The 27,538-nt window shown below is 37.0% G+C and overlaps 1 protein-coding gene across 2 annotated transcripts in view; it reads right to left on the minus strand.

The window, feature by feature from the left end:
* The window catches only part of LOC131038551 (pentatricopeptide repeat-containing protein At4g26680, mitochondrial), a 66,029-nt gene extending 42,629 nt beyond the window's left edge, over nucleotides 1–23,400 (minus strand). For both annotated transcript variants that reach the window (XM_059213302.1, XM_059213304.1), the window contains exon 1: nucleotides 20,795–23,400. In XM_059213302.1, the coding sequence (XP_059069285.1) occupies nucleotides 21,688–23,256 (1,569 nt within the window). In that variant the 5' untranslated portion in view covers nucleotides 23,257–23,400 and the 3' untranslated portion in view covers nucleotides 20,795–21,687. The remainder of the gene's footprint in view (nucleotides 1–20,794) is intronic.
* Nucleotides 23,401–27,538: the final 4,138 nt, after the last annotated feature.

Below are 27,538 nucleotides of genomic sequence, written 5' to 3' on the forward strand. Positions count from 1 at the left end.
ATTTGGTATATGTAGTGGGCTGGGTACGGTCAAGCGATGCCTTGACCGGCCATGTCTTTTGGACGTGGCCGATCAAGACATCACTTGATCGTGCCCCCTCACGATAATAATGCATGGCTTATTATTTACCAACCAGTGCATATATTGAAACACCCGATAATTATCGGTGGTGCATAGTTATCTTACCACCCAATATAATTATCGGTGGAGCATGGTTTATATTAACACCCGATATAATTATCGGTGGCACATGGTAATATTAGCATTATCTTTTACACCCGATATAATTATCGGTGGCACATGGTAATATTAGCATTATCTTTTACACCCGATATAATCGATGTATGCCAAGCGGTGTATCCTTGACATCCGATACAATCAGTGTGAACATAGACTAATCTAATCGTTAAGTCTTATTTGCAAGAATTAACTCGATTTGTCAATCGGTGAATATGAATAGATTATCAAATTTGGATACTATGATTAATATAAAGGGAATGTTTATCAATTGAATGATCGATATGATAAATGATTGAATGAGAGACTTCATTTATCTCTCATTCAATCATTTATCTTACCGAAGCTATCTATACATTAACACTCCCTCTTAGCTAGGTAAGATAAATAAGAGTAGTGTGTCAAGCATCACAATTCAACTGATGGTTAGCATTCATTTACATATTTTAATTTTCTAGGGGATCATATCATCTACTCACGAGATATGAAGTATCACCTAATCACGTGATACAAGATGTCTATCACATTAGTCTTGTGATGATAGGATATCACCTCAGCACGTGATACCAGTATTACCTAATCACGTAATACTTAAGGATAATCATATGAGAAAATATTCAATTCTCACCTTTATCCAAATTATGGTAAGTGCACTAACACTTCATATGAATGTTTACCATAACACAATCATGGCTTCATCCATGATCCACCAGAGATCCAACATGATAACTAGTTTGGACATTATAAAATCGTCACCTTATAATGTCCACATACAAGTGTTCACCATCTTGAGAGATCGTCACCTCTTAGATATGAACTCAAGGGATAGAATCCAAAAATTGTCCTATCATGACAAAGAGGTTTACACATTAAACATCTTATAGATATGCAAACATAGATTACAAAGCAAATTACCTTTCTATCATACCTAAACCTTTTCTGAAGTGATCAACCTTCACTCTGGAAAGAGGTTTGGTCAGAATATTTGCAGTTTGATCTCCTGTACAAACATATTCCAATTGGATTGCATTTCTATCTACCATATCTCGCACATAGTGTTATGGAATCTCAATATGCTTGGATTTATCATGAAACACTGGGTTTACTGAAAGTTTTATGCAGCTCTGGTTGTCACAGTGTATAACAGTGGGTTTCATAGGTTCTCCAAACAACCCCACAAGCAACTTCCTTAGCCATACTGCCTCTCAGGCAACCATAGAAGCTGCAATGTATTTTGCCTCGGTGGAGCTTCGAGCTACTGAAAACTGTTTCCTGCTGATCCAAGATATCATGGTTGAACCTAGACTGAAGCAACACCCTGAAGTGCTTTTCGGTCTGTCACACTTCCAGCCCAATCTGAATCTGTAAATCCATGTAGATTCATATCAACCTTCTCGTATTTGAGACCAAGTTTTAGAGTACCTTGTAGGTACCTCATAATGTGTTTTACTGCAACCAGGTGTATCTCCTTCGGTTCACACATAAACTGACTTAGAGCATTAAATGCATAACAGATATTTGGTCTTGTATTTACCAGGTACATCAGGGATCCAATCATCTGTTTGTATTGAGTAGGATCAGTGGGTTGTGACTCTGCTGCTACTTCTTTAAGTTTATGTAAGTTGGTTTCCATAGGGGAGGTCATGGGTCTACAATTTAGCATTCTGAATCTCTTCAAAATATCCAAGGTGTACTTTCCTTGGTTTAGTATAATGTTGTCAGAATTCTGCCATACTTCCAATCCTAGAAAGTAATGAAGGAGTCCTAAGTCCTTCATATCAAATTCTTTGGATAGATCATTCTTGCATTGATCTATAAGGTGATTATTTCCTGTGATTAATAAGTCATCAACATATAGAATCAGTATTAGCATATCACCTTTATTTCTTTTGTAGTAGAGATTAGGATTTGCATCATTTTTGGAGAAGCCTAGTCCTGAGAGATAGGTGTCAATTCTTTCATACCAAGCCCTGGGAGCTTGTTTGAGCCCATAGAGAGCTTTCTTGAGTCTACACACATGAGACACTGCACCATGAATTTCAAAACCTTCAGGTTGCTCTAGGTAGACTTCTTCTGAGATCTCACCATTTAGAAAAGTTGTCTTAACGTCCATTTGGTGTACCTTCCATCCTTTTGCTGCTACAATGGCTAATACAACTCTTACTGATGTATACCTGGCAACAGGTGCAAAGGTTTCTTCATAATCTATTCCCTCCCTTTGTGAGAAGCCTCTGGCTACAAATCTGGCCTTGTGTTTTTCAATACTGTCGTCTGCAACATGTTTGTTTTTGAATAGCCATTTAAATGAAACCACAGATTTCTTGGTTGGCCTAGGAACAATCTCCCAAACATCATTTTTCATTATGGACTGATACTCTTCAGGCATGGCATCCTTCCATACTTGATGTTCAAGTGCATCTGATACATTGTTTGGTTCAGCTTTAGAGAGGTCATTCATAAGGGCAACATAGATAGTGAATTTATTAGGCCTTTTGCTTTCTCTGAAGGTTCCTAAGGGAGCAACAAACTTCTGAGCTTCTTCTACAGTTTTGGTAGCCCATAGTGGTCTTTTCTTGAGGTTTTTTCTAGATGGACTTTGAGTTTCACTCATAGTTTCCTCAGGATTCTCCCTCTGAAGCTCAGGAGTAGAATCTCTATCTAAGCTAGGGTTAGGAATATAGACTTCTGGATCTAGAGAGTTTTGGGCTCTTTTGAAGGCTAAGTTTTCTTCAAAGATCACATCCCTACTTAGTTCAATATTCCTTTGACCAGGTATATATATCCTATAGGCTTTGGAGGTTTCACTGTATCCTACAAAGATTCCCCTTTTTCCAAAAGGCTCTAATTTTAATCTTTTCTCCTTAGGTACATGAATATAGACAGGGCATCCAAAAATCCTAAGGTGGCTTATATCTGGTTTTGATTTAGTAAAGACTTCCTCAGGGGTCTTGTCTTCAAGATGAGAGTGAGGACATATGTTTTGAATATATACAGCAGTGCTAGTTGCTTCTGTCCAAAGATTGATATTTAGATTCTGATCAAGGATCATAGCTTTGGTAGCTTCAACAATTGTCCTATTTTTCCTTTCTGCTATCCCATTTTGTTGAGGGTTGTAAGGTATTGTTAACTCCCTCTTAATCCCTGAATTTTTACAAAACTCTTTAAATAATTCTGATGTGTATTCCCCCCCATTATCAGTTCTTAGGGTTTTAATTTTGTTTCCTAAGTAGTTCTCTATTAGTGATTTGAATTCTTTAAACCTATTAAGGATCTCTTCTGATTTTTTACATTTCAAAAAGTAGATCCAGGTTTTCCTAGAGTAGTCATCTACAAATATTACATAATACAGAAATCCCCCCAATGAATTTACAGACATAGGTCCACATACATCAGAATGAACTAACTCTAAAATCTTACTTGTTTTCCTAGTACTACTCTGAAAAGCACCCTTCGTATTTTTACCTAGGGCACATCCTGTGCATGCCCCTGAATGATATTGCTTTAGCTTAGGTAGACTTGTGACAAGGTCTCCCATTGATGATAAAGCTCTAAAATTTAGGTGGCCTAGTCTTCTATGCCAGATTTCATTGGCATCTGTAGTTTCATGAATGAGGGCTAAGTTGGGCTCTGTGCATAGCTCATATAAGTAGCCTTGTCTTTGACCAATTGTATTAGCTTTCTTGATAGATGAGTTCTTTGGCCAAGCCAACACTTTGTTGTCCATGAAGGTCACTCTGTATCCATTGTCCTCCAGTGCTGATATTGAGACAAGATTCCTCTTAATGCCTGGACCATATAGCACTCCTCTAAGTTGTAATGACACACCTGACTTTAGTTTGATGGTGCAGTTTCCAACTCCTTTGACAGGGTGTGTGGAGTCATCTCGGATGGTTACCTCTTCATCATTCTCCTCTTTCATGGAATCTAGTACTTCTCTGAATCCCGTGATGTGTCTGGATGAGCCACTGTCGATCACCCAAGAGTTCACTTTGTTTGATGCTTGATTTGTGAGTGCTGAATAGAGTACATACTTCTCGGAGTCCTCTTCCCTTTTCGATTTTCCTGTTTTGGCAAATGTGGCTTGTTTAGCTCTCTCTGGACATTTGGCAACATAGTGCCCAAATTTGTCACATCTGTAACATTGAACTTGAGAGAGATCCTTCTTGAAGGAGTTCTTGCTGTGATGACCTTTTCTCTTCCTGAATTGCCTCTGCTTGCCTTTCTTGTTTGAGTTCGTATTTAGAACTTGTAGGTCTTCATCTATATTCTTTTGTTTGATCCCTTTCTTATTTTGCCTTGATTCCTCTTGGAGACAGTCAGCCTTTAGTCTATCGAATTTAGAAAAGTTGTCCCTTGCACTGATGCCTTGGACAAATGTTTCTCAGATGCTAGGCAACCCATCTAGAGCAATGAGGGTTAATTATTTGCTTTGGATCTCATATCCAAGGGTTGCCAGTTCATCCCTTAAGGTAGATATTCGCATGAAGTAGGCATTGACTGATTCTCCTTTTATCATGGTTATATGATTTATCTCTCTTTTTAGAGCCAAGGTTCTACTGGCGTTGGATATCTCAAAAGTGTCTTCAAGTGCTTTGAACATGTTGAAGGTTGTTTCGTGTTTCATTATAATGGGCATTATATTGTTCCTTACCCCATTAACTATTATTTTGATAGCCTTATCATTTCCTTCTCTCCAAATTGCTTGGTCAGGTTCAGTCTCAGGTTCTTTAGTTTCAGTCTTTACAAATGATTCAACTTTGTTATATTTTAGAATCATTTGAATTCTGAACTTCCATGCGGAGAAGTCGTCACCCCCTGCAAGTCTGTCTTCAAATCTAATAGCGCCAGCCATTGATAGAATTGTGATGTTGAATATATACTTGTTTTGAATTTTACGTAAAATTGAACAGCCTCAGGTTCGATTTAACTATAGCTCTGATACCATGTAAATGATGTTCAATTTACATTCAATATGCAAGTTTATATTCTAATTTAGTATTTATTTTATCTATCACTGAATTGTTGTATAAATCTAATTGTCTTCTTTTATGTGGCAGGAGAGGAGGAGCATTTATTAATTTCAATGTCCCTTCTCACACATTTCATTTGGTATATGTAGTGGGCTGGGTACGGTCAAGCGATGCCTTGACCGGCCATGTCTTTTGGACGTGGCCAATCAAGACATCACTTGATCGTGCCCCCTCACGATAATAATGCATGGCTTATTATTTACCAACTGGTGCATATATTGAAACACCCGATAATTATCGGTGCTGCATAGTTATCTTACCACCCAATATAATTATCGGTGGAACATGGTTTATATTGACACCCGATATAATTATCGGTGGCGCATGGTAATATTAGCATTATCTTTTACACCCGATATAATCGGTGTATGCCAAGCGGTGTATCCTTCACATCCGATATAATCGGTGTGAACATAGACTAATCTAATCGTTGAGTCTTATTTGCAAGAATTAACTCAATTTGTCAATCGGTGAATATGAATAGATTATCAAATTTGGATACTATGATTAATATAAAGGGAATGTTTATCAATTGAATAATCGATATGATAAATGATTGAATGAGAGACTTCATTTATCTCTCATTCAATCATTTATCTTACCGAAGCTATCTATACATTAACAGAACCTACCTGTTGAGGATGCAACATGGGAAAGTGAGCAAATATTACAACATCTAGAGTTGCAAATGCTTGAGGACAAGCAATTTTGGGAAGGGAGGACCTTAATCTCCCCTCCCTAAATTGCTAACAACTGGTTGATTGTTAACCTATTCCCTGGGTTGCCATAAGCTAATGTGGTTTGGTTAGGGAGCTACTCAAGCTTTGGAGACTTGCAATTCAACCGATATGACCTTTCCAAGTGTTGCTATGAGATCAGGGCACTAGAGGATTCATGGCGACACGTTTTGGGGTGTTTTAAAAATTTGTCTGTTATGGCTATTTTTAATAAGTCAGTTTTGGCACAAAAATCTTTGGGTAGTGTTGTGACCTTTTTTCACACATCGCCCCATTGCAAATGGGGACCCAAAGTTTTTTTCGCTTTTAGGGTTTTTGAGTCACCAATCTTTGCAAATCTAGAGTTAGGGGTTTTCAAGAGTTTTTCTAAGTCTTCAAGTAAATTGGACCAATTATGATCAAATGGGCGTTTTTGAAATCACAGATGTGCTTAGACAAGCCAAAGGGTGAAAAACACAACTACTTGAGGTCAATTCTGACAACTTCCTATTTTTGTGGAAATTTGCTTTTTTGCTTTTTGCTTTTTTAGGCTTTTCTAGAAAGTTGACCTAGGATTAGGCCACTCAAGTCATGACAATGAGGTTCTTGTTTTCAAAATGAAAAGTTTGTATCTCCAAGATGAAAAAGAAAGAAAATTCTCTAGACAAAAAGTTCATCTAAAGAAAGGCGTTGATCCAGAATTTCCAAAATAAACATGCTAGAAATCCATGGTGATGAGCAAGAAAATTTTCTAAGTGTTCAAGCAAGGATGAAGAAATTTCCTTGTTCAATGGTGAAGTCCGCCCTATCAAAAAGAAATTATCCTTGCAAAGACATGAACTCCTACCTAGGAATCTAGGAAATTCATTGATCAAAAGCCCAACTCCTACCTAGGAATCAAGGAAATTATTTGATCAAAGCTCAAGTCCGCCTAGGAAAGGAAAGAAATTCCTTGAAGAGATAGCAAGTCTGCCTTGCCTCAAGCATAAAATTTCCTAAGACACCTTGAAGTCCACCCTCTTGCTCAAAGATTTTCCTTAGGAAAGTGTGAAGTCCGCCCTCTTACTCATTGATTTTCCTTAAGTATCAAGTCCGCCCTCTTGCTCATAGATTTTCCTTAGGAAAGTGTGAAGTCCGCCTTGTTGGTTGAAAATTTTGTACACTTGGAAAGATGTGCAAAATTGTGGTTTCAACCACAGCATGTGAGTTAAAAACTCTCCTAATTTAAGGGAAGGCTCCCCCTTTTCTACTATTACAAATTAACTAAAATTCTAATCTAACTTGGGTAGGACAATGAAATATCCCCTGCTGTTATAGAACTAAAAATACAAGGGATATCGTCAAACACTTAGCTGGCAGCCTGTTGTTCCAAGTCTCAGTCTGTATAACCTGTGTGTTATGCGATTTCTAAACTGCAGTATAACTTGCGTGTTATGTTGTTTTGTCTGATGTAATGCATGTTATTGACATCATAGCACTAATGCAGCTTACAAAATGACTTCTATAATGTTTAAACTAGTAGCACAATGCATGAACAATTTCTATTTAACCCTTCCAATGCATATACATAACTTTCAAAGAGAGAATATGCATCTACAATAGACTGACATTTAATCAAACAGTTGGTATGCATCTAGAAGGTTGGAGCAACAACATATGAACTAAGAGAAACCTTATTCCTCCTCTTATTATAGATAATAGACCAGTTACAATGAATAATGGCGAAGACTCTTGGCTGTCAATGAAGTATGTCTCCGAATTTTCTGAGTATTAATTGGCAGCAAGCATTCACACATACAATATTGGAAACTTAGCAAACAATATCAAAAGTGAACCTGGATAAAGTGCCTTGAAGTATGAATGAAGAAGCAAACAATTTCAAGTGTCTTGATGCCTTCCCGGTGCCGAATCGAATTATTCATCCAAATTGCCCCTGTTTTCTGCTGCTGTGAGTGCCCAAGCAAATAATCTTCAACTCTTTTGCTACCCTTCAAACTTCTAACCTCACCAGCACAACCTTCCTAAGTGGTCATCCCAATCTTAGGGAGATTCAATGCACAACAATGGAGCAATGAGCAAAATCGTGGAAATTAGGATGACTGGTTGAATTTGCTTCAGACTGGTTTTTGAACATGCATTAACCTCAAACCACCTCCAAAATGCTCCTACATGAATCGCCTAACTCCTCCCATATTGCAGATACAAGTGTGGATCAAAATGAGCCCTAGTGATACAAAATCGTGGTATCACACAAGCTGGTACAAGTCTGAAAATGTCTGAGATGTAAACTCAGAAAATAGAAGATGCAATTGGCTCTCATATAGCAGAATTCTTGAAGACTTCTAACACCAAAATATGCCTCCAATGATCTCCAAATTGAATGCAATCAAAATCGGCCCTTGGCCACCAATGAAGCTCAAGTGAAAGGACTGATTTGTCCCTCCCAACCACCATGACAATGTAGCAAATTCAATAAGCTCAATTATGGAAGACTGAATTGTCTCCCACTCTTAGCTGCAACCCCTCGGAAGATCTTTCACTCCCTCAGTTATGCTATCAATGGGAATTTTCATTCCCAAAGACAAAATTCTGCAGACACCTCCTGGCTCTACAAAACCCAATCAATCTCAAATCCAATCCAAAACTGCTTTGAAGCTCAACTAGATCTCCCTTTATACTTTTTCCAGCCCATCTCTAGAAGCTTCTAGAAATAATATTAAAATAATATTATTTCATTTATGTGACTTTATGATATAATATTTAATTAAGTCACTTTATTAAATTAATTAAATATAAAGTCATCTTTTAATTTTAAATTTATTTGATAATTTTATGAACAATTAACTTAATATTATTAATTAAGCTATCCATGAAAAATAATAATAATTTGGACAGCTTAACTAATTAAATTAATTAATTATTCTCACTCTAAAAAAGGGGACATTACAGACAACATCCTTTTCTCTTTTTTTTTAGAAAAGATGATTTTCTTTTCTCATTTCAAAAAAGAAACTATAGCTAGGAAAATAAATACAGCAACTTGAGAAACTTTAACAACTACAAAGATTCTTATACAAAAAAGAAGTAAAGCTTCCGTGAAAGCTCAAAGACTTCTGTCACTTCCCCGGAACAAGAAAACAAAAATAAAGCTCAAAGTCTTTACTTTCCACTATCTTATCGACCTTTCAAAATTATTAGAATAAAAACAACGTACAACATATAACAACACAAAGTCTGTTGATATGGTGCACTTCTTAATTACTACAAATGGGAGCAACTACAAGTACAAAGTCTTCCAATTCCTCTCTACTATGAGCACTTAGTTGTAATAATTTAATCCTTACTACTTGTAGCACAAAGTCTACAAGAAATCAGATTAAAGCTCCTTTTAACAACATCGCTAGGACCTCAAGCAAATGCAGAAAAATATACAACTATGACACAAACACAATGGATATAAGAGCAAGACTTCAACACAAAGTTTGAAACTCAAATGCCTTCTTGATATTACTTGAGAAACCAATTTACAAGTATGAAGCACAAAGTCTTTATGACTATAAATTTCTGCAAAGTTTTCTTGCTAGCTAAAAGGATAAAAATTACATAGAGCACCCTCTTGTATATATAGGTGAGGGACTAAAAACAAAAAGTGGGAGAAGTCTAACTAACTAAGACTTTTTCCACAACCAACTATAACTAACTATGACTTATTCAAATTACAGTCCTATTGCTATTCAACTTGTAATTTGTTTACATGTAATTACAAGTTACAAGACTACAAGTGATGAGACTACTTGTAATCATAAGTTTTTTGCATTACATGTAATTTGTCAAAAAGAAAATGTATTAACAAAAATAAAATTCAAGTGTCATGAGACACTTCTTGTTCTTCTCTTTCCCTGGCAATGAAATATTGAAACCTGTCAATTGATTCTTGCAATTCATCAGGATTTGGCCCTGTTGTATTCCCCACAACAGCAACAGTTTTGATGATGACATCAAAATATCTTACTGTCGCTACTTTGTGTCCCTCAAGAACAGTCTGCATATTGTCATGGGAAAACTTGGCAATCCACAAACCTATTGATTGAGGTCACTGTAAATTGCTCGAATTCCAATTCCTAATGAAGCCTTGACACCAACTCAGAAAGTATCACATCCTCAGGAAGCAACTCTTCATCTTGACTTACCATCTTGCAAGACATTCTCTCAAAGTTGGAGATAGTATCTTGCTCCACTTTAGTACTCATTTCTAGAGTAGCCTCAATATCTTTGATTAAATCCTTGAGAAATAATGAACTATTGATCATAAGCTCCTCGAATTCAATATACCTCTCTCTGTTTGGTATCACAATGTTGTCACACAGGATTTTCAATTTGACCTAATCCATCTCATGCCAGATTTTCAAATCTTCCTCTATGGATTTCAGACTTTGTGTTAGAGCTTCTAAAGTCTAGTTTAATTTTGTCTTTGTTGCCTTCACACTTTTCAATACCTATAGTGCCTTCTTTATCACTTGACCACTTTCATCAGCCAGTTGATCAACCCAAGAATCAATAGCTTTGGCTTTTTGAGCAGCTTTCTCAGCTCGTTTGATGGACTCTTCAGAAGTAGAGGAAGTTAAGGATCAACCTTCTCTGAAAAATTAGTGATCTTTTGAATCACTGAAATGAGTTGTGCGTTCTCCTCCTTAAGCTTGTCTTTCTTTGCTAGGAGCTCATCATAACTTTGAACCAACGAAGCCACTGAGTCTTAAGCATCATGCATCATTCCAGCATGTGTTTGCCTTCCTAGTTCCACCCTTGTGAGCCTATAATCAGATAGCTACATTTCTTCAAGTGGTTTATCAACAAGAGATTCTGCCACCTCTACATATCTCATCTTATTGCTGTCCACAACCACTCACGAGACTGTTTTTGCCTTCTTAGCAGCCCTTGGCTTAGATTTCCTAAGCTACTAAAAATCAAACACATCAGGAGAAATCTCCTGCTTCTTCCTCTTAGGAGTGATTGAACTTAACCATTGGGGTAGATCTAACGAGCTTGCATTTGTGACAACAATTGTGTTTTGTGTAGAAACAGGCTCTGCCTGTACCACAATTGTCACTCTAGGTGAAGCCTCAATCTGGACAGCGACAAGTGTTTGCTCAAACGGCAAATTATGGTAGACTTCAGACATGAACTTACCAAAACTTACAGCAGAAGTATCAATTTCTGGAAGTGATATGCTGGATAGAACAGCATATGAAGGATTAACATCAAAAACGGTCGCCATGAGAAGTATCTACCGGTATTTCTACAACTGATGACGAAACATTCGTGCAAACAAATGCACTTGGCATAACAAGATCCACATGGACTATAGAGAAAGAATCCACATTTGTGTCAATTGTAGACATAGGTACATCCAAAGACAATTGGGGAATGATCGTGTGAGGAGAATCTAAGTCCATAGTAGGAGGAGATCCTGTTGTATTCTCCTCATGTGCTTCATCTTCAAGGTCAATAACATGAATTTGCACTTGAGGCTTCTCTCTTACCCTCAATGACACCTCTTGTGGAGGAATAACTAAAGCCCTACTTACCCTTAGCTTGATCCTGGTGCCTAAGGAAGAAGCACCCTCTTTAGATTTGACTCTAACTTCAGACCTACGCCCAACTGCACCTGTTGAATTACCGCCCCAACTTTGATCTTAATGGTTTTGACATTATTGTTTTTCAGCCAGGCATTGGTGTTGGCAAGGATGGGCTGAAATCTATCAAAGATTGAGGTACAGTCCTTCTATGACCATTGGGGAGACGAAAGAGGGGCATCAGCAACCCTTTGTTCTGTATACTCTGGATCAAGGATTTTCCCGTCATCTACCATGCCTTCTGGAATCTTGGTCAGATCCAGATCGACAATTTGCTCCAAAATAAGCTTGTTGTAGTCCATTCTCCTGATATCCTCTTCTATACGAAGATCAACCCATATATCCTCAAGATGATGAACATGAGTGAAGGCTCTTTTGATTTTGTCTTTCATCCCTTGATAATCAAAATCCTTCCTTGCCTTAAACTTCTTCGACTTGACTTCTTGAAGTTTTGTCTCCATTGCTTTGGCTCTTGCTGAGTTTGTCAAGGAATATCGGCCAATCTGTCGTGGATTGTGAGAGGATATGTTCATGCCTAACTTATGGTTAGCTAACTGGACTGCATGAACTGTCATCTGCTGCCTAGGCAAATCCATTAGGATGATCTTATCAGTAGGATATCTGGGAAGCATATATGGCTGATCTTCAAAGCATCCAACTCTCATGGAAGTGAAAGTTGGGAACTGAAGGAACAAACATCCATATTCATTCACCTTCTTCCAGACTGCCTCAGACACTCTCTTGTTCTTGAGTGTTGTATCAAATAAACACATGAAGTGGCCAAAGAAGGCATCTTGCACTCTCCTATAATGAATCCTATTGGGTCTCAAAGTGAGTTGTTCATAATATTTTGATACCGGTTCCAGCAATCTATCACCTTTGGTAGAAAGACCAGGAAATTGTCTAAGTGGCGCTGCTATGTACACTAAGTAGGAATTCATGTAGAAGGTGAGGGTGGTTGAAAATTGTGACAGCTGCTCACACAGGTTATCACTGATGACTTCACCCCAGAAGATATGAGACTGCCCTTTCCTCATGACTACAATGTATTTATACATCCAGATCTCAAATACATTGGACTGTTTCAATCCCATTATCCTGCTAAGAAGTGTGATCATATCACTGACTTCCTCAATGAAATCAAATCAATACAACTTAGGCCACCGAGAGAAACAAGTCCCGGGAGTCTTGAGCCATTTGGAGTTAAAATGTCTTATGCAATCTTATCTCTTATAGTTGTAGTGATCCAGAGCACTCTTCATGGAATTATATGCATATACTGGAGCAGCAGGAACCTTGAAGATCTTATCGTTGGTTTCTGCATCCAATCTAATGATAGCATTACCATCATCCTCCTTGATCGTCCTGGACCCCCTGTCAAAATGAGCAGCACAAGCAGGAACAAATTCTAGTTCCAAGGCTGCCATTGGGAAAGTAGAAACCAAGTGGATATGACCATTTAGGAGCAACTGCATGCCATGGCTTGGCGATCCTTCCGCTCTTTCAAGAATCTCAGACATATCAACATGTCCGATCTTTGTGTCCTTAATCTCACCAACAAGAGAGTTCACTTGAGGGGTAATTTCATTTTGATACTTATCATAATTGTATTTCATTTTCTTGTTGGAAGCAGATGCTAGCTCTTCTGTCATTGAACAAGAATCTGCAACACTGCGATGAAAACTCCAAAGAGTCAGGACGTCTTCGCTGGCTATTGTAGATGCCATGATACCAAAACTTAGAAAGAACAATGTCCAACCTTAGACTTATCATGAAAAATGTGAAAAAGAATGGACAAGATTGGAAGATGCATAATGACAATGACAAGGGCAGCATTTCGGATCTCAAGGGAGGGACTGCAAGTAAATGACAGCGAGCTTAGAATATGTAATTTGGAAAAATGGTGGAACTTTCACTTGCAATCAGGTCTTGGAGACCCGAATGCAAGTATGCAAACTAGGAAAAGACTATTTGCAATTCAATTTTAGAGTGTGGTTGCAAATGAATGTGTGATTGCAAGTGAAAGGTAATGAACGAAGAACTTGCAATCGGGTCCTAGAGGCCCGATTGCAAGTATGCAAGTGGAATGACTTAGAATGATGGAAACGATGAGCACAAACTTGTAAAAAAACTTACTTGCAATCGGGTTTTTAAGACCCGAATTCAAGTGTACAAGCTTGCAAGAGTAATATGAGCTTGCAATCGGGCCCTAGGAACCTGTTGCAAGTGGTTGTGCTTTATTCGGGTCTCAAAGACCCGATTGTAAGTAACCATGGCTGAAAAGATGGAGAGACCAGCTTGCAATCGGGTCTTGAAGACCCAATTGCAAGCTTACATACTTGCATCGGTGGGAAAAAAAGATTTGCAAGTGGCCAGATGTAAACTTTGTGATGGGAGTATGAGAACCGACTGCAAATGCATACGCAATGCACAAGAAGGGAAGATTTGAAAACACTAGAATTGCCACACAAAAAAAAACCGATATTTGCCATCTCAAAAACGCATCCATACTTCTCTATTAATCACGAAATTATGCAAGCAATTGCAAGCAAACTTACGCGGCATAGGGAGAAAAGTAATGATGACGATGTGCTCCCTACATTATCACAAAGGGAAGATGAAGGAAAGAACAAAAACCTAAGTGCGAAGATGCACTTACCTGAAAATCCCAAAGGAAAGAGGAAGAAACCGATTAGATTCCTACGCAGCGCCCAAAGAAAATGATCCAAAAACTCTCCACACAAGAGCTCAAAAAAGCAAAATAGGAAGAACACTCCTATTACAAAACAACCACAACTTAAAATGGCTCCCTTCAAAATCCTAGAAGAAAGGAGGCACAGAAAGAATGCAAATCGGGTCTTGAAAAACTCGATACAAGCATATGCAATACTTGATATTGGTGGAGACATCAAATACTTGTAATCGGACCCTAAACCCCCAATTGCATGTAGAAAGAAAGCCTTCTTGTAATCGAGCTTTTGACCCCCGATTGTAAGTCCATTATGACTTTAAAAACAATGAATCAACTTGTAATCCGGTCCTAGAGACCCGATTACAAGTTAGAGCATTTACTTGCAATACCTTGCAAAAGTTCCTATTACTTGCAATGCTAATCCCAAAACCCGAAATTGCACAAATAAGAAAAAAAACGATAACCAAAAACGACCAAAACTCAGACAAAGATAGCAAAAACACACACACAAGACTAAACACAAACCAAGACAAGTTTTAGCCTCGTAAAACATGCCTTAGAGAAATGAAACTATGAATTTTAAAGAAAAATTCATAGGGTTGTCAATTTTCAACATTTTGAAAATTAAGACAACACGCCTTGCCTCATAGAAAAGTTCCTTGTGCTATAGCAAAGTCCACCCAACACTTATCAAGGAAATTCCTTGTCCTAAAACTAAGTTCGCCTAAGAAGAAACACAAATTCCTTGAAAAATACCCGTCTGCCCTCAAGAAGAAAACAAATTCCTTGAAGAGATACCAAGTCCACCCAAGGAGAGAAAGAATTTGGCTAAGTGTAGCAACATTAAAAAAAAGAGTTTCCAATCAAGAAGAAAGTCCGCCCTCCCAAGGCACAAAATTCCTGAACTAGCATGAAGTCCACCTAGGAGAAGTTAAGAAAATTTCTTGTAAAATGATGAAGTCCGCTCCAACATGGTCAAAATTCCTTGACCTCACATCCAGGTAGCCCAAAAAGAGAGAATGTAGGGAAGATTCCTTGCCAACACACCAACCTACGTTAACAAGATAAGAAGAAAATTGGCTACGTATGAAATTATGCTAAGCAAGAAGAAGAGAATATTCCAAAGAATATTCTAGAAGGATAAAGTCGCCATCTTTAAGAGAGTAAAACAAGGAAGAAGATATGTGAAAGAGACTAAGTTCATCGAATCTACAAAAAAACAAAAGGATGCTAAAAAGTTCGAACTCCTAAGCCTTATATTAATTCAACTTGGCATATCATTTCACTTACACTTCTTCTAAGTTCGAAATTGAAGAGCTTTCTCTTTAACTTCAAGAAGAAAGAATGCATTTGAAGAGAAACAACAAGAGAATTCCTTGATTTTGTTAAGGAATTGGATCAACTTCTTGAAGAATTTCATCTTCTTTCAGAAATAAAGGCAGATTTTCCATCAATTTTCAATGTTAAAAGTATAAATCTCAGTCCAAAATTCGAGTTGTGGATTGATTTTTTTTCCATCAATTTTTTGTTCCAAGGCTGAATTTCACAAATTTTACTAAGTGTTGAGCAAATTCTTTTCATTCATAGTCTGATTTCTTCATAGAATTTCAAATCTATGACAGGCTGAAGGTGAAAAGCTGAGACAACGAAGTTTGAAATCAAGAAAAAAAAATCTCATCAGACATAGAATTCACTTGTTGAAAGAAATGTTAACTTAATTTCTTTGTATTTTTTAAGCAATAGATGACCACTCAAGAAGGACTTTCAAGGAAAGTTCAAATGAAGTTCACCAACAAGGGAACCCAGCCAGAATCTAAAATCTCTTCGAAGTGGAAGAAGGTTGGAGACACCAACCTTGGTCATGTTGACTTCAAGAACTTCAAGAAAAGAATGTACGGACAAGATGGGTGCCTACCTACAGCAACAGCTCGGAGGATGATGAGAAACGGTCTTGTTCAAGCAATTGGATTTCCACCAGCAGTTTAGTGTAATGAATTAATTGTAGAATGTGCCAGACACTACAATGCCCAAGAAAGATAGATTGTGGCCATCCGATGGAAGAACACTGGCCTACCTCGGAGAAGTTACCATCAAAGAAGCATTTGGGATTCCTAACTACCATGCAACCATGTTCAAAACCAAAGAAGAAACTACAAGGCTTTACCAAGCACAACTTGAACCTTGTGCAGCAAATATCAACAAGCTATGGTTGGAGATACCAAGGCCTCACCACACCAAGATACCAAAGAAACTTCTTCGAACAGATTTTAAAGAGGACCATGGAGATATCATCTTGCTACTCACTAGAGTCATGGGCAGCCTTCAAGGTGCACCATTTGAAACCTGGATGTATTATTGCATTGATGAAATCGCTACCGATGTCAAGATGATCAATTGGGCGAGAATAATCAGTGATACTATAGATGAACAACTAAGAAACTTGGAAAGAACAAAACCTTTCTATATGAGTTCTTATGTTAGTTACCTACTTGCCAAAAGTTATAGGTACAGAGGATTAATTTGTAGAGATACAGTGTGTAATGGTGAAAATGAAATCAATGTACATGATTGTTACCCACAATTGCAGTTTCAAGAGAAATTTCATTTCAAGCAAGTGAATGATGCATTCCTGATGTACATCACCAGAATATTACAAGGAGAAACTCATCAAAGACTGACACAAGAAGCTCAGGACTTGATAAGCATGTTTGGATCTTGGTTTATTCAATATCCAAGATTCACATACTTGAAAATTCAAGGATTTACTGGATGTCCTTCAAGACTTCCAATTTATCCCACCAACAGAATGACTACTTGAGGTCTTGAGACAGCTAAAGACATATGAAAGCTTCCAGAGAGGAAAACACAAGGCTGGAATTTTTTTTCCATTTTTTATTGGAAAAATGCTAGAATCTTGTTCAACAGCACAAGCAGCTGAAAATGCAAGGATAGAGATGCAATGGTATCCATTTATCTTTTACGAATCCAAAGCCAACTTCGATCCTCATAATCATATTGGATCGGTAAATGGAGAAAAGTAAAACATAATGTTGATCTTGAAGACTTTTGGGCTAATGCAGCTAATGAATTTGATATCTAAAACAAATGTGGTCAAGATTACCTGTGAATTTGATCGGGACAACCAAATTTTTCCATGTGCCTAACCAATTAGAAGATGATGGAGAATACGCACAACCACAATATGATGAAGACAAACCTCTTTCTGCAATAAGATGGTCTGATCCTGAACTCGCGGATTTGGCCATCCTGATGAGGCCAGTTGTTAAATATACAGAATGGTGGGTTGATAAAAAAATCCAAGGGCTGAAAGGAAGAAATATACCTCTTACTTACAATTTGATGGGCATTATGGAATCATATTCTTCCAATAATGATGAAGCAACTCAAAATGTCGAGCCACCAAAAGGTATAAGAGAAAGGAAGAGAAAGGAAACAACTGAAGGTTTTGCAAAGACAAAAGGAAAGAAAATTGCAAATGAAGGAGCTGTTGGAAAGAAGCAAAAGTCAAGTCAAGCTCATTCCTCTACCAGTGCCTCATCCAGAAATTTAAACAATATATCAATTCCTGAAGACGAACCACTAGATGAAATGGAAATCCCTCCCCCAATCTATGAAGAAAGGAACGTGGAATCTATTCAATAGGAAGTTCAGGAGCAACCATCTGCTTCAAACATGGAAATAATAGAATTTGAAAATGATAAGATAGATATCTTGGATGGAGAATTCCAAGAGGGAATGATTTCTGCTCTTCGGGGAGTTGAGGACAATCCAGATGATGAAAACAATCAAGAAGATGAAGATATTGAGCAACCCACAATCCCCAATTGGCTAAAGGAAAGGATGAAAGTGAAAGCACCTGTGGAAATTCAACAAGAGGATGATACAACAGAATTCTTGGCTAGATTAGAAAAGGTTGCAATAAAGAAAACAGCCAAGAAGTATTCCTTGATCCAAAAGGATGATACACGATTTCGTTCAATTCAAGTGGTTGTGCTAAGAGTCGATAAGGCAAAAAAAGATATTACTCCCAAAGAGTATGAAGTAAAAACTATCAACTTAGGCCCAACCACTAAAGAGCAAGAAGTTCAGGAATTGAATGATTCAATCAAGACAATCAAGGAAAGATTGAAGAAAGAAGTAGAAACGAAAGAAGAATTAAAGATAGAGAATGAGCAGCTAAGAAATTATCTCCAGCACTTGATCGATCCTATTGCTCAAGAAGATGCAGTGGTCCATAGGAAACAGATGAAGACTTTGAAGAAATGAAGGTGACAGCTAGAGAAACTAAGGAATGGATGGCAGACATCAATAATGAAGTTGTCACGTTTGTGGAAGAATTGATATTAGCATATGGGCAAACTTATTCATTACTATCTAGAATTCAAGACATGGCAGAAATGTGGGAAGATCTTCAAAATATTCAAGATAAAGTAATCCCATGCTTGAAGGTGTTGAAAGGAATTCCCAAGAAGGAATTAATAGATGGACAAGTAATTGCAGCTCGAGACATCTATGACTTCAACAAATGGTATTGGGCATTGATAGCAAGAAACGAAATTTTGAAGAAGGTAAAGGTTGATGGTGTCAAAATTGAAGAGCTGATTAAAGAAATTCAAAATAAGATTTTCCTTGTAATCATTGATGTGCTTGAAAAGGAAGCAATTTGAGAAATGAAATGAACATGGAAAATTTGAAGGTCAAAGCTCAAGAGAATTTCTTCACTTTCACAGGACCGATCCTTAAGCAAAATTTGACTAAGGCATCCACCTTCTTTTCCATCAAAGATGCCTTTCAAAAACAAGAATTAGATTGGGAGAATGCTTTTGCCACCTATGTTGATGACTTGGACATGATCAAATTCAAGATAAACATGCTGCCACATGTCACAATGGAAGAGGTTAATCCTCTTGTGTCCAGGTTCATTGAATATGCTGCCACAGAAAGAGGATAAGGAACGCATTCTTCTAGAAGAAAGCTCCATGTGACATGTGTCTTTCTTTTATTTGCTCTTGTTGGATAACTATTGCAAACCCTAATTAGGGTATATGTGTTTTGATCTCAGTCATTGATCTCTGTTTGATTTGGGCCTTTCACTCATTTTAAGACTCTATATAAACCCCTCTTCTCTAATTTGTATGGGAGAGATTGGTGAAATTGTTGCTTAAGACTATTAAGATAATAAAGTTCATTTGTATTGCTTTGAATCTCTATGTTATCTCGTAGTTGCATGGTTTCATATTTTCTTCAACATAGAATAGAAATGGAATCACCAATATTGCCAAGAGAGGGGCTGGCAATAGAAATCCAAAAGATTCTATTTTCAAATAAATGACAAGATACTAAATGTAGCTGAAAATAAAAGAAGGGAAAGATTGTTGCCCCTGGGAAGCAGAGGGGAACAATCAAAGGAAAATCCCAAGTACCATCAAAAAAGAACAGAGAGTTTTCTTGCAGTTTTCAAAAGATAAGAAGAGATGCTAAACACAAGCAGGAAGCTCAGGCAAGAATATACATGTTTTTGCAAATATGCAGAAAAACTACTCTCGAGGAATAATGAAGATAAAAAATAGGAGAATGATCTTGAAGAGAAAACAGAAAGCAAGAAAATAGAGAGGATTACTGGAGTCATTAATGTCCAAAATGGCTCCAAAACCGCCTTTTTATCAGCAGAACTGTAATCATGAATGGAAAAAGTCATCAGAATAGGGTTTCAAGAATCCAAAAGGGAAACAAAATTATTTTTTTATTTTTTTGTCAGTTGGAGGTGCCTCCATAGTCATACTGACATCAACACAATCATGCCTGGATCCAAATGCATATAGGATAGTACAAGTTTATAGAAATGGGTTTAAGCTAAAGTTGATGTTGAATCTTGACAACAAGGTGAGGGAAAAAGGCTGAGGCAACTAGTTAAGTGTACTCAATAATTATGCCATGTGGGTGGAAACCAAAGTGAGCACAACATATAGAGTGAAAATTACAGAATATGCAATTTCCAACACTACAGATAGCAATACAATGTGAAATCACATATCAAGACTAGCTTTAAACATACCATAGCAAGCAACATTTGAGTTGCCTACCCTCCACCGTACTTGTGTCAGCCAGATACAGTCCTCTAATCACCATCATGGTTACCAAGTTCACAAAATTCAATTCATTTGGGAGGTCAAAATAATTTGGAAATCCAGAAGTTTCAGAATACTTTGGTTAAAATTCTGTAGAAATTAAAAATTCAGACCAAATTGGACAAATCTGCCTGGTCCAGAAAATCAGATAGAACCAGACTAGGTAATTATTAGCACTGTTGCTCATAATTTGCACCTAAAAATTAGTTAGGAAAACTCAGAACAAGAAAGAGCATGACTGATTCTTAGTTCTTCATCTCTGGAAAGTTTACAGATTTCCTTGAATTTTAAGGTATGCCAAAATATAATAAGATATGCTTATGATGCAGTTACATACCTGTTTAAATGACGAGCAGTTGATAATTTTTCTTTTCTGGTTTAAATCAGTCTGCTTTGAGATACGAGTGCCTCCTTGCTTTTTAACATTTGAAGTGGTGAAACAATGATACAGGAGCTATACTCTTGCATTTTTATCGAGAATATTCATGTCGCAAACATTATATAGACTCCAGAACAACTTGACCGTCATTGTCGTTTGAAAGAACTGCACCTTTTTTCTCTGCGATGTTGATGGTTATAATCCAGTTCTACTGTGCATTGAAATGTTTGGCCACAATGAACCAAGATACGTTAAGACCGCACTTATGATTCAAAGACAAATGATCCAGATCCCATTAGAAAATGATTCAAGTCACACCAAAACGTTAACCCAGAGAGCCCTAGGAAAATCCAACCTCCTTGAAAGAATCCAGATTAGTTTAAAAAACTCCAATCTCTAGATGGATTTACCAAATTGCAACCCCATTTAGTATTTCATGAATGATATAAAAATGTGGAAGAACTTCTATCCCGTGTCAAGTTTTTCTATTCTGTCAAGCATAAAATAAAATTCCAGCAATATGTATACAAATATTCTTCCTCCGACTTTCATTTATACCGTCACTGACCCAATTTCCACCAGCAGTTTTCTAACAAAGCATACCTTCCTTCCAGATGTCTGGTTTGAGTTAGTTAAGGTTATTATCTGAGAAATGCACCCTTACAAAAGCATTCTCTACAAATTCCCGTCCAATTAAAAAATCAACCCATCAACTCATGGCACGAAGCATTGTAGAGAGCCAAGACTTTAACGTAGTTTTCTATTAGCCGATTGTTGGCTCTTGAATTCTTCTCTTTGTTGATTAATTTACTTGAGAGAGTGTTGTACATGTCAGTTGCTACCGCTGTGCATCAGACCTCTGTTTGAAGTTCAACTGGAAACTTAATTGTATCTTTAATTTTGCCGCTCTTCCAAAGACCTTGAATCAAAGCATAAAAAATTTCCGCATCTGGAACCAGAGCCCTGCTCACCATTTCTTCCAGTGTTTTGATTCCTACCTGCAAATCTCCATCCTCACAAAGTCCTGTGATTAGTGCTTTAAAAATGATGGCATGGGGTGTGAACCCTTTCTTGACCATTATCTTATATAACTGAAATGCTTGTTCGATATTTTTTCTCCTGCAATGACCATCGATAAGAGCATAGAACGTAGAAGCATTTGCCTCAAATTTCTTTGCTGTCATTTCTTTCAAAAAGTAATTTGCTTTCCTCGTCTTACCCCCTTTGCAGAGAGAACGAATGAGAGCATTGTACGTGACAACATTTAGCTGGACACCCTTTTGTATCATTTCTTCGTGAAGACGCAAAGTCATCTCAATATCATTCTGATCACCGTAAGCATTGATCAGTATATTGTAAGTAACAGTATTTGGAGACAAGCCCATCCTCTGCATCTCATAAAACAGCTTGTTTGCGTCGTGCACCTTCTCTTCTTTGCAGAGTCCATGAATAAGTGCATTGTAAGTAATAATATCAGGCACCAAGCCTTTGACTGACATCTCCCTCATAAGCTTCAAAGCAGCAGTTACAAGCCCAATCTTGCAATAACCATCAATCATAGCATTCATCGAAACCACATTAGGACTGCAACCCAGCTCTTCCATTCTCCAAAAAACGTCACCAGCCTTTTGCAACTTGCCAGTTTTACAGAAAGCATGGATTACCATATTCAAGGTGTAGACATTAGGGCTGATCCCACTGAGAAGCATCTCTCCATAAAAATGACAGACTATATCATGCCTATTTCTCTTGAGGAGAGAGCTACAATAAGCATTACAGGTCTCAGTTGTAGGCAAAATCCCGTAGCTCTTCATCCAACAAAAGACATCTCTTGCATTTCTAAGCTTGTTGGAATGGGCATAAATCATGAAAAGGACATCAAATACTCTGGGAGTAGAGTCACATAGCCTGTATGTATTCACCAATGTTTGGAAGATTTCAGGACCAGGATTCCCTACTTTAGGAGCAATGACCCTTCTCATGATAGCTTCAGCAGCTTTGAACTTGTTGGCCCTAGTCAGAATGTGAAACATCAAGCAGTGTGTTTCAATGCTGTGGATGAAACCACTCTGCTGCCCAGCCCAGTTGAAGAATTGCCTGGCAAGTACGTGGTCTCTGTGCGTCTTGAGCAAAACATGGCTTACCCTGAACGGGGTGAGCGTAGAGGCAATTTGAGAGAGGAAATCCCAGTGAGCATGAATGAGGTTGCTGTAGGCCACATTGATGAAATCCATGTCCGGGCCCTTGGCCTCTGGAATGCTGCATTTGGGCAATGGTAATGGGAAGAGGACTCTCCTCCTCCTGAGCTTCGGGCCCCAAGCATCTCCCATGTGGGTGGGAGTAGTGGTTGTAATCTTTGAAAATAATACTGAAACCCATTTCAATTTCAATGGCAAACCTATTTTTATCATTGAATTCATGATTAAGAACAAAAAGCCGTCCGATTCATAAAAAATATAGGTGTCAGGAAACTTTAGCTCCCAATATCTTTACCTGTGATTGAAGAATATAGAATCGAGATCGAAGTGAAATCTACAACAGCGGTGTTCTGTCTGGCCCCATGTAATTTATTTTATTTTTCATAAGTTAAGCATATAAAGGTTAATCAGGATTAGATTATGATTATGAAATGAAAGGAAGGAAAGGTCGAAGCAGTTTATGAAATCTAGGAGCAGCATACGACCAGTCAACACAACAGCAACCAATATAATTTTTCCTGTATAAAATTTATATATATATATATAATCAATTTATAAGGTGTCTTTATAGTTGGTATAGATGGCATTGTATGTTGGGCACTTCATGATGAAGTGTCATTCTTTTCCCTTGTTGCAAAATCAACATATTCTTTCATCTCATTCCTCTTTAAGAACCACCCAAACTACCTATTTCGCATCTAAGATGATGAGAGCTAGTCCTTAATTGCACTATCAACACTTTTGTTTTCCATTTAACATTCACTCTTATGTAGGCTTATATTCATGGTCTCTCATGAGGTTAAATTCTTTGATATAGTATGTTTTTTTCATCTTGTTTGGATAATCCATAGAAATAATATATTTATAGAATGCAAGCCTTTAGATTAAACTCTGTATGTTTTTTGGTTTGGGATCACACTTGTGATCCATCGTCAAGAAAAAGAAAATGTAGAATTGAAATGTAGGTAAAGTCTTATAAAAGGAGGGAAGATGAGATGAGAGAAAAGAATTATAAATAAATAAAAATTAAAAAAAAAAGAAAGAAAGATAGGAAGATAAATATTTGATTAACAATTAACCTATAACATTATCAAAATATAAGGTATGGATGAATAGAGGATAGGTAAAATTAGTAGATCAATTTAATGATTAAAAGCAATTAAAAAATAATAGTGAAAATTGATGATTAAAAGAAAGTAAAAATAGTGGATTAATTTAATTTCTATAATACATTAATAATAAGTTATAGAAAGGGTCAAATGTGATGAGGACAAAAGTTGATGAGAGGATAGAGTTAAGGATGGGTAAAAACAAGTTGATATAGATGAAAAATTAGTTAAAATGCAAAAGAGAGGACTGGGATCACATTGAGAATAAGCTCAAGGTGCAAAGGAGGAGAAAAGGAAAGAAGATAAATAGAAATTGTTAAACACACCTTAGGACTGAGAGGGGGGATGAATCCGTCCGGACCAAATACTTAAACTTTATTTCACAATTCACTATCAAAATAATCTTAACCTTATCAACAGCAATGAAAGATAAAACTATGAATCACCATGCACAAGAGAACACCAAATTTATGTGGAAAACCCAAATAGGGAAAAACCATAGTGAGAGTCAACTCACGATATATGAAAAGATTACAATATTGTTTTAGGCTCATGCCAAGGAAGTGCATTGTTCTCTAAAAGATTTGCAAAATGAGATGCACTATCCTAAGGCAAGATACAAGGGACATGCAGATTGAGACACACTACCTTAGGGCAAGATATAAAACTTGTTGAGAAGACTCATTGTCTCCAAGCAAGGTACATGAACATAAGAATCAAAATGAATAGGCCTTCAGCAAAACTACCTGTGGCAATCTCCATGTATGAAGCTATCCTTGAATCTTTGTCTCAAGTGACTGACTTCACAACAATCACCACACAATTCCTCTATCACAACTTCGCATCATTGACTCAACAAATGATATAATCATATAAGTGCAACACTCACATTGATTCACACACTCATCCACACAATCAACATCAATTTAATCTTCTAGATATACCATTTGCTTCATTGCAAGCATTAATTAGGTCAGACCGAGCAATGGACAAACATAGGTCTTATCAAGTTGGCCACCAAAATATAATTGTGGTGAAAGTAGTCCAATCCAAGAGATAAAGAGAACCTAAAAGCATCATGTAGACACCTAATATTGTCCTGTCCTAATTAAATAAATATTTTTTATTTATTTAATTATTTTATCCTAATAAAATAGATGTGTGTGTGTGTGTGTGTGTGTGTGTGTGTGTGTGTGTGTGTGTGTGTGTGTGTTGAGTATATAAATATTTATTTACATCCAGAAAGTTGTATGCCCTGAGAGAGGCTTGTACAGTTTGGGAAGGGATTTTTACAAATTAAAGGTCTACTTCAACCAATATACCTTAAGGCACGACTATTAATTAAATAGATTTTTTATTTATGTAAATAATTCATTTATCCTCTTCTAGCCCTTCCCTATTTAAATAAATATTTGTATTTATTTAAATTATCCTTTCCCTAAATTAAATAAATATTTATTTAATTGGTCTCACTTCCTCTATTAATTGAATGAATTTTTATTTATTTAATTAATTCATTAGCTTTTTCCCTCTATGACACTTGTCACTTATCTCTTAATTTTCCTCTAACTACCCCCTTCATATTTTATTATTTTTTCCTACCTGTCCTTTAATCCTAGCTGATTATTTATCCTTTCACCTCTTAATCTCATCCCTTCATTTTCTAAGGTGATCTCTATATAAGAGGATTCCTTCATCCTTTCAAAACCCTAATCAGCTAGCTAATGACATATGCAATCAAGCCTTCTTGCGACCAAATGACTTCACAACCATAATCTATTTTTTGTTGAGCTCTTGCGCATATACAAAATCGAAGAGCAAATATATCAGACAAGATCAATGGAGATAGGAAACAATGGAGATCAAACCCTACTTGACATGTGAATGGTATTATTATCTTATTTGTTGATTTGCATGTTCTTAGGCTTCTTCATTGGTGTATAGTGAATGTTTTATTGTAGAACTAGGGTTTGCTTGTGGTTGGATCTTTTATGATTTTGCAATAGTTTATCATCATCAATATCACTTTTCTAAGCATTTAGAAACAGTTCACATGATATCACGCATCTTCCAAGGTCAGCAACAAGAACGTGTAGATACACCCAACAACACATCACTAGTTGGCCCAAAACATATCTTCCAAATGAACAAACCAATGCAAATCCTCACATGCCAAGGTAGGGCACAAAATTAATGCAACACAATCTTCAAGGCAAGAAGAGACACCCAAGGTTTCACTGCAAGTAGAAGAACCAAAAGCCCATGTCCCTTTGTTTAATAACCAATCGACTAAAAGCTTCTGCCATAATGATAAATAAGAAAGGAGATAAAGGATCTCCTTGTCTAACACCCTGGGTTGAAGAAAAGTATCCAGAGGGAGCTCCATTAATGATGACAGAAAATGAAGCAGTAGAAATACAACTCTTGATCCATTTACACCAGCTTTCAGAGAAACCAAATTTTCTCAAAACTTTGAGCAAAAAAGCCCAACAAACTTTATCATAAGCCTTCATCATATCAAGTTTGACCACAAAAGCTGGGATAATGGACAAATTTATGGAATATAAAGTTTCATGAGAAACAATTGCTTCCTCATGAGTTTCCCGACCCAGAACAAAACCTCCTTGTTGAGGAGAGATGATACAAGGAAGGAGAATTTTAAGTCTTAAATAAATGGCCTTGGTGAAGATTTTGTAAATAGAGTTGCACAAAGAAATGGGTCTAAATTCAGCAAAAGTTTGGTGATTCGTAGATTTTGGGATAAGGGCAATATAAGTGATGTTAATTTTTTTAAGGATATACCCACCCCTCCTAGACTCTTCCAAAGCCATTAATAAGTCAAAACCAATAAAATCCCAACATTTCTGAAAGAACAAGATAGTAAATCCATCAAGACCTGGAGCTTTGTCAGGGGCCATGGAAAAAACAACAGAATGAAGCTCATCTAAAGAAAAAGGCCTCATAAGAAAGTCATTATCCTCATGAGAAACAAGGGAGGGGATAGAACCTAAAATAAAATCCACATGATGATCCATAAAGGAAGAATAAAAAGAAGGAGATAACAATTCCTTAAAAAAAGACACCCCCTCATCTCTAATCTGCTGATCTAAATTAAGTACATAACCAGACTTAGAGTCCTTAATACTAAAAATTGTAGAAGTAGCTTGTTTACGCTTGCCTGCAGGTTGAAAGAAGGCAGTATTCATGTCACCTTCTTTAAGCCAAACCTCATGAGACTTTTGTTGCCAATAGATTTCAACCCGGGAGCAAAGGATCTCCCAGTAAGCTTGCAATTTCTTTTGAGCATCATTAGTGGAGGAATTAGTGCCATGTCTAATAATCTCCTCATTAACAACCTTCAAATCATTGGCAACTGCCTCTTTTTCATTCCAAGC

Source organism: Cryptomeria japonica, chromosome 10 (genome assembly GCF_030272615.1).
Source record: "Cryptomeria japonica chromosome 10, Sugi_1.0, whole genome shotgun sequence".
Taxonomy (NCBI): domain Eukaryota; kingdom Viridiplantae; phylum Streptophyta; class Pinopsida; order Cupressales; family Cupressaceae; genus Cryptomeria; species Cryptomeria japonica.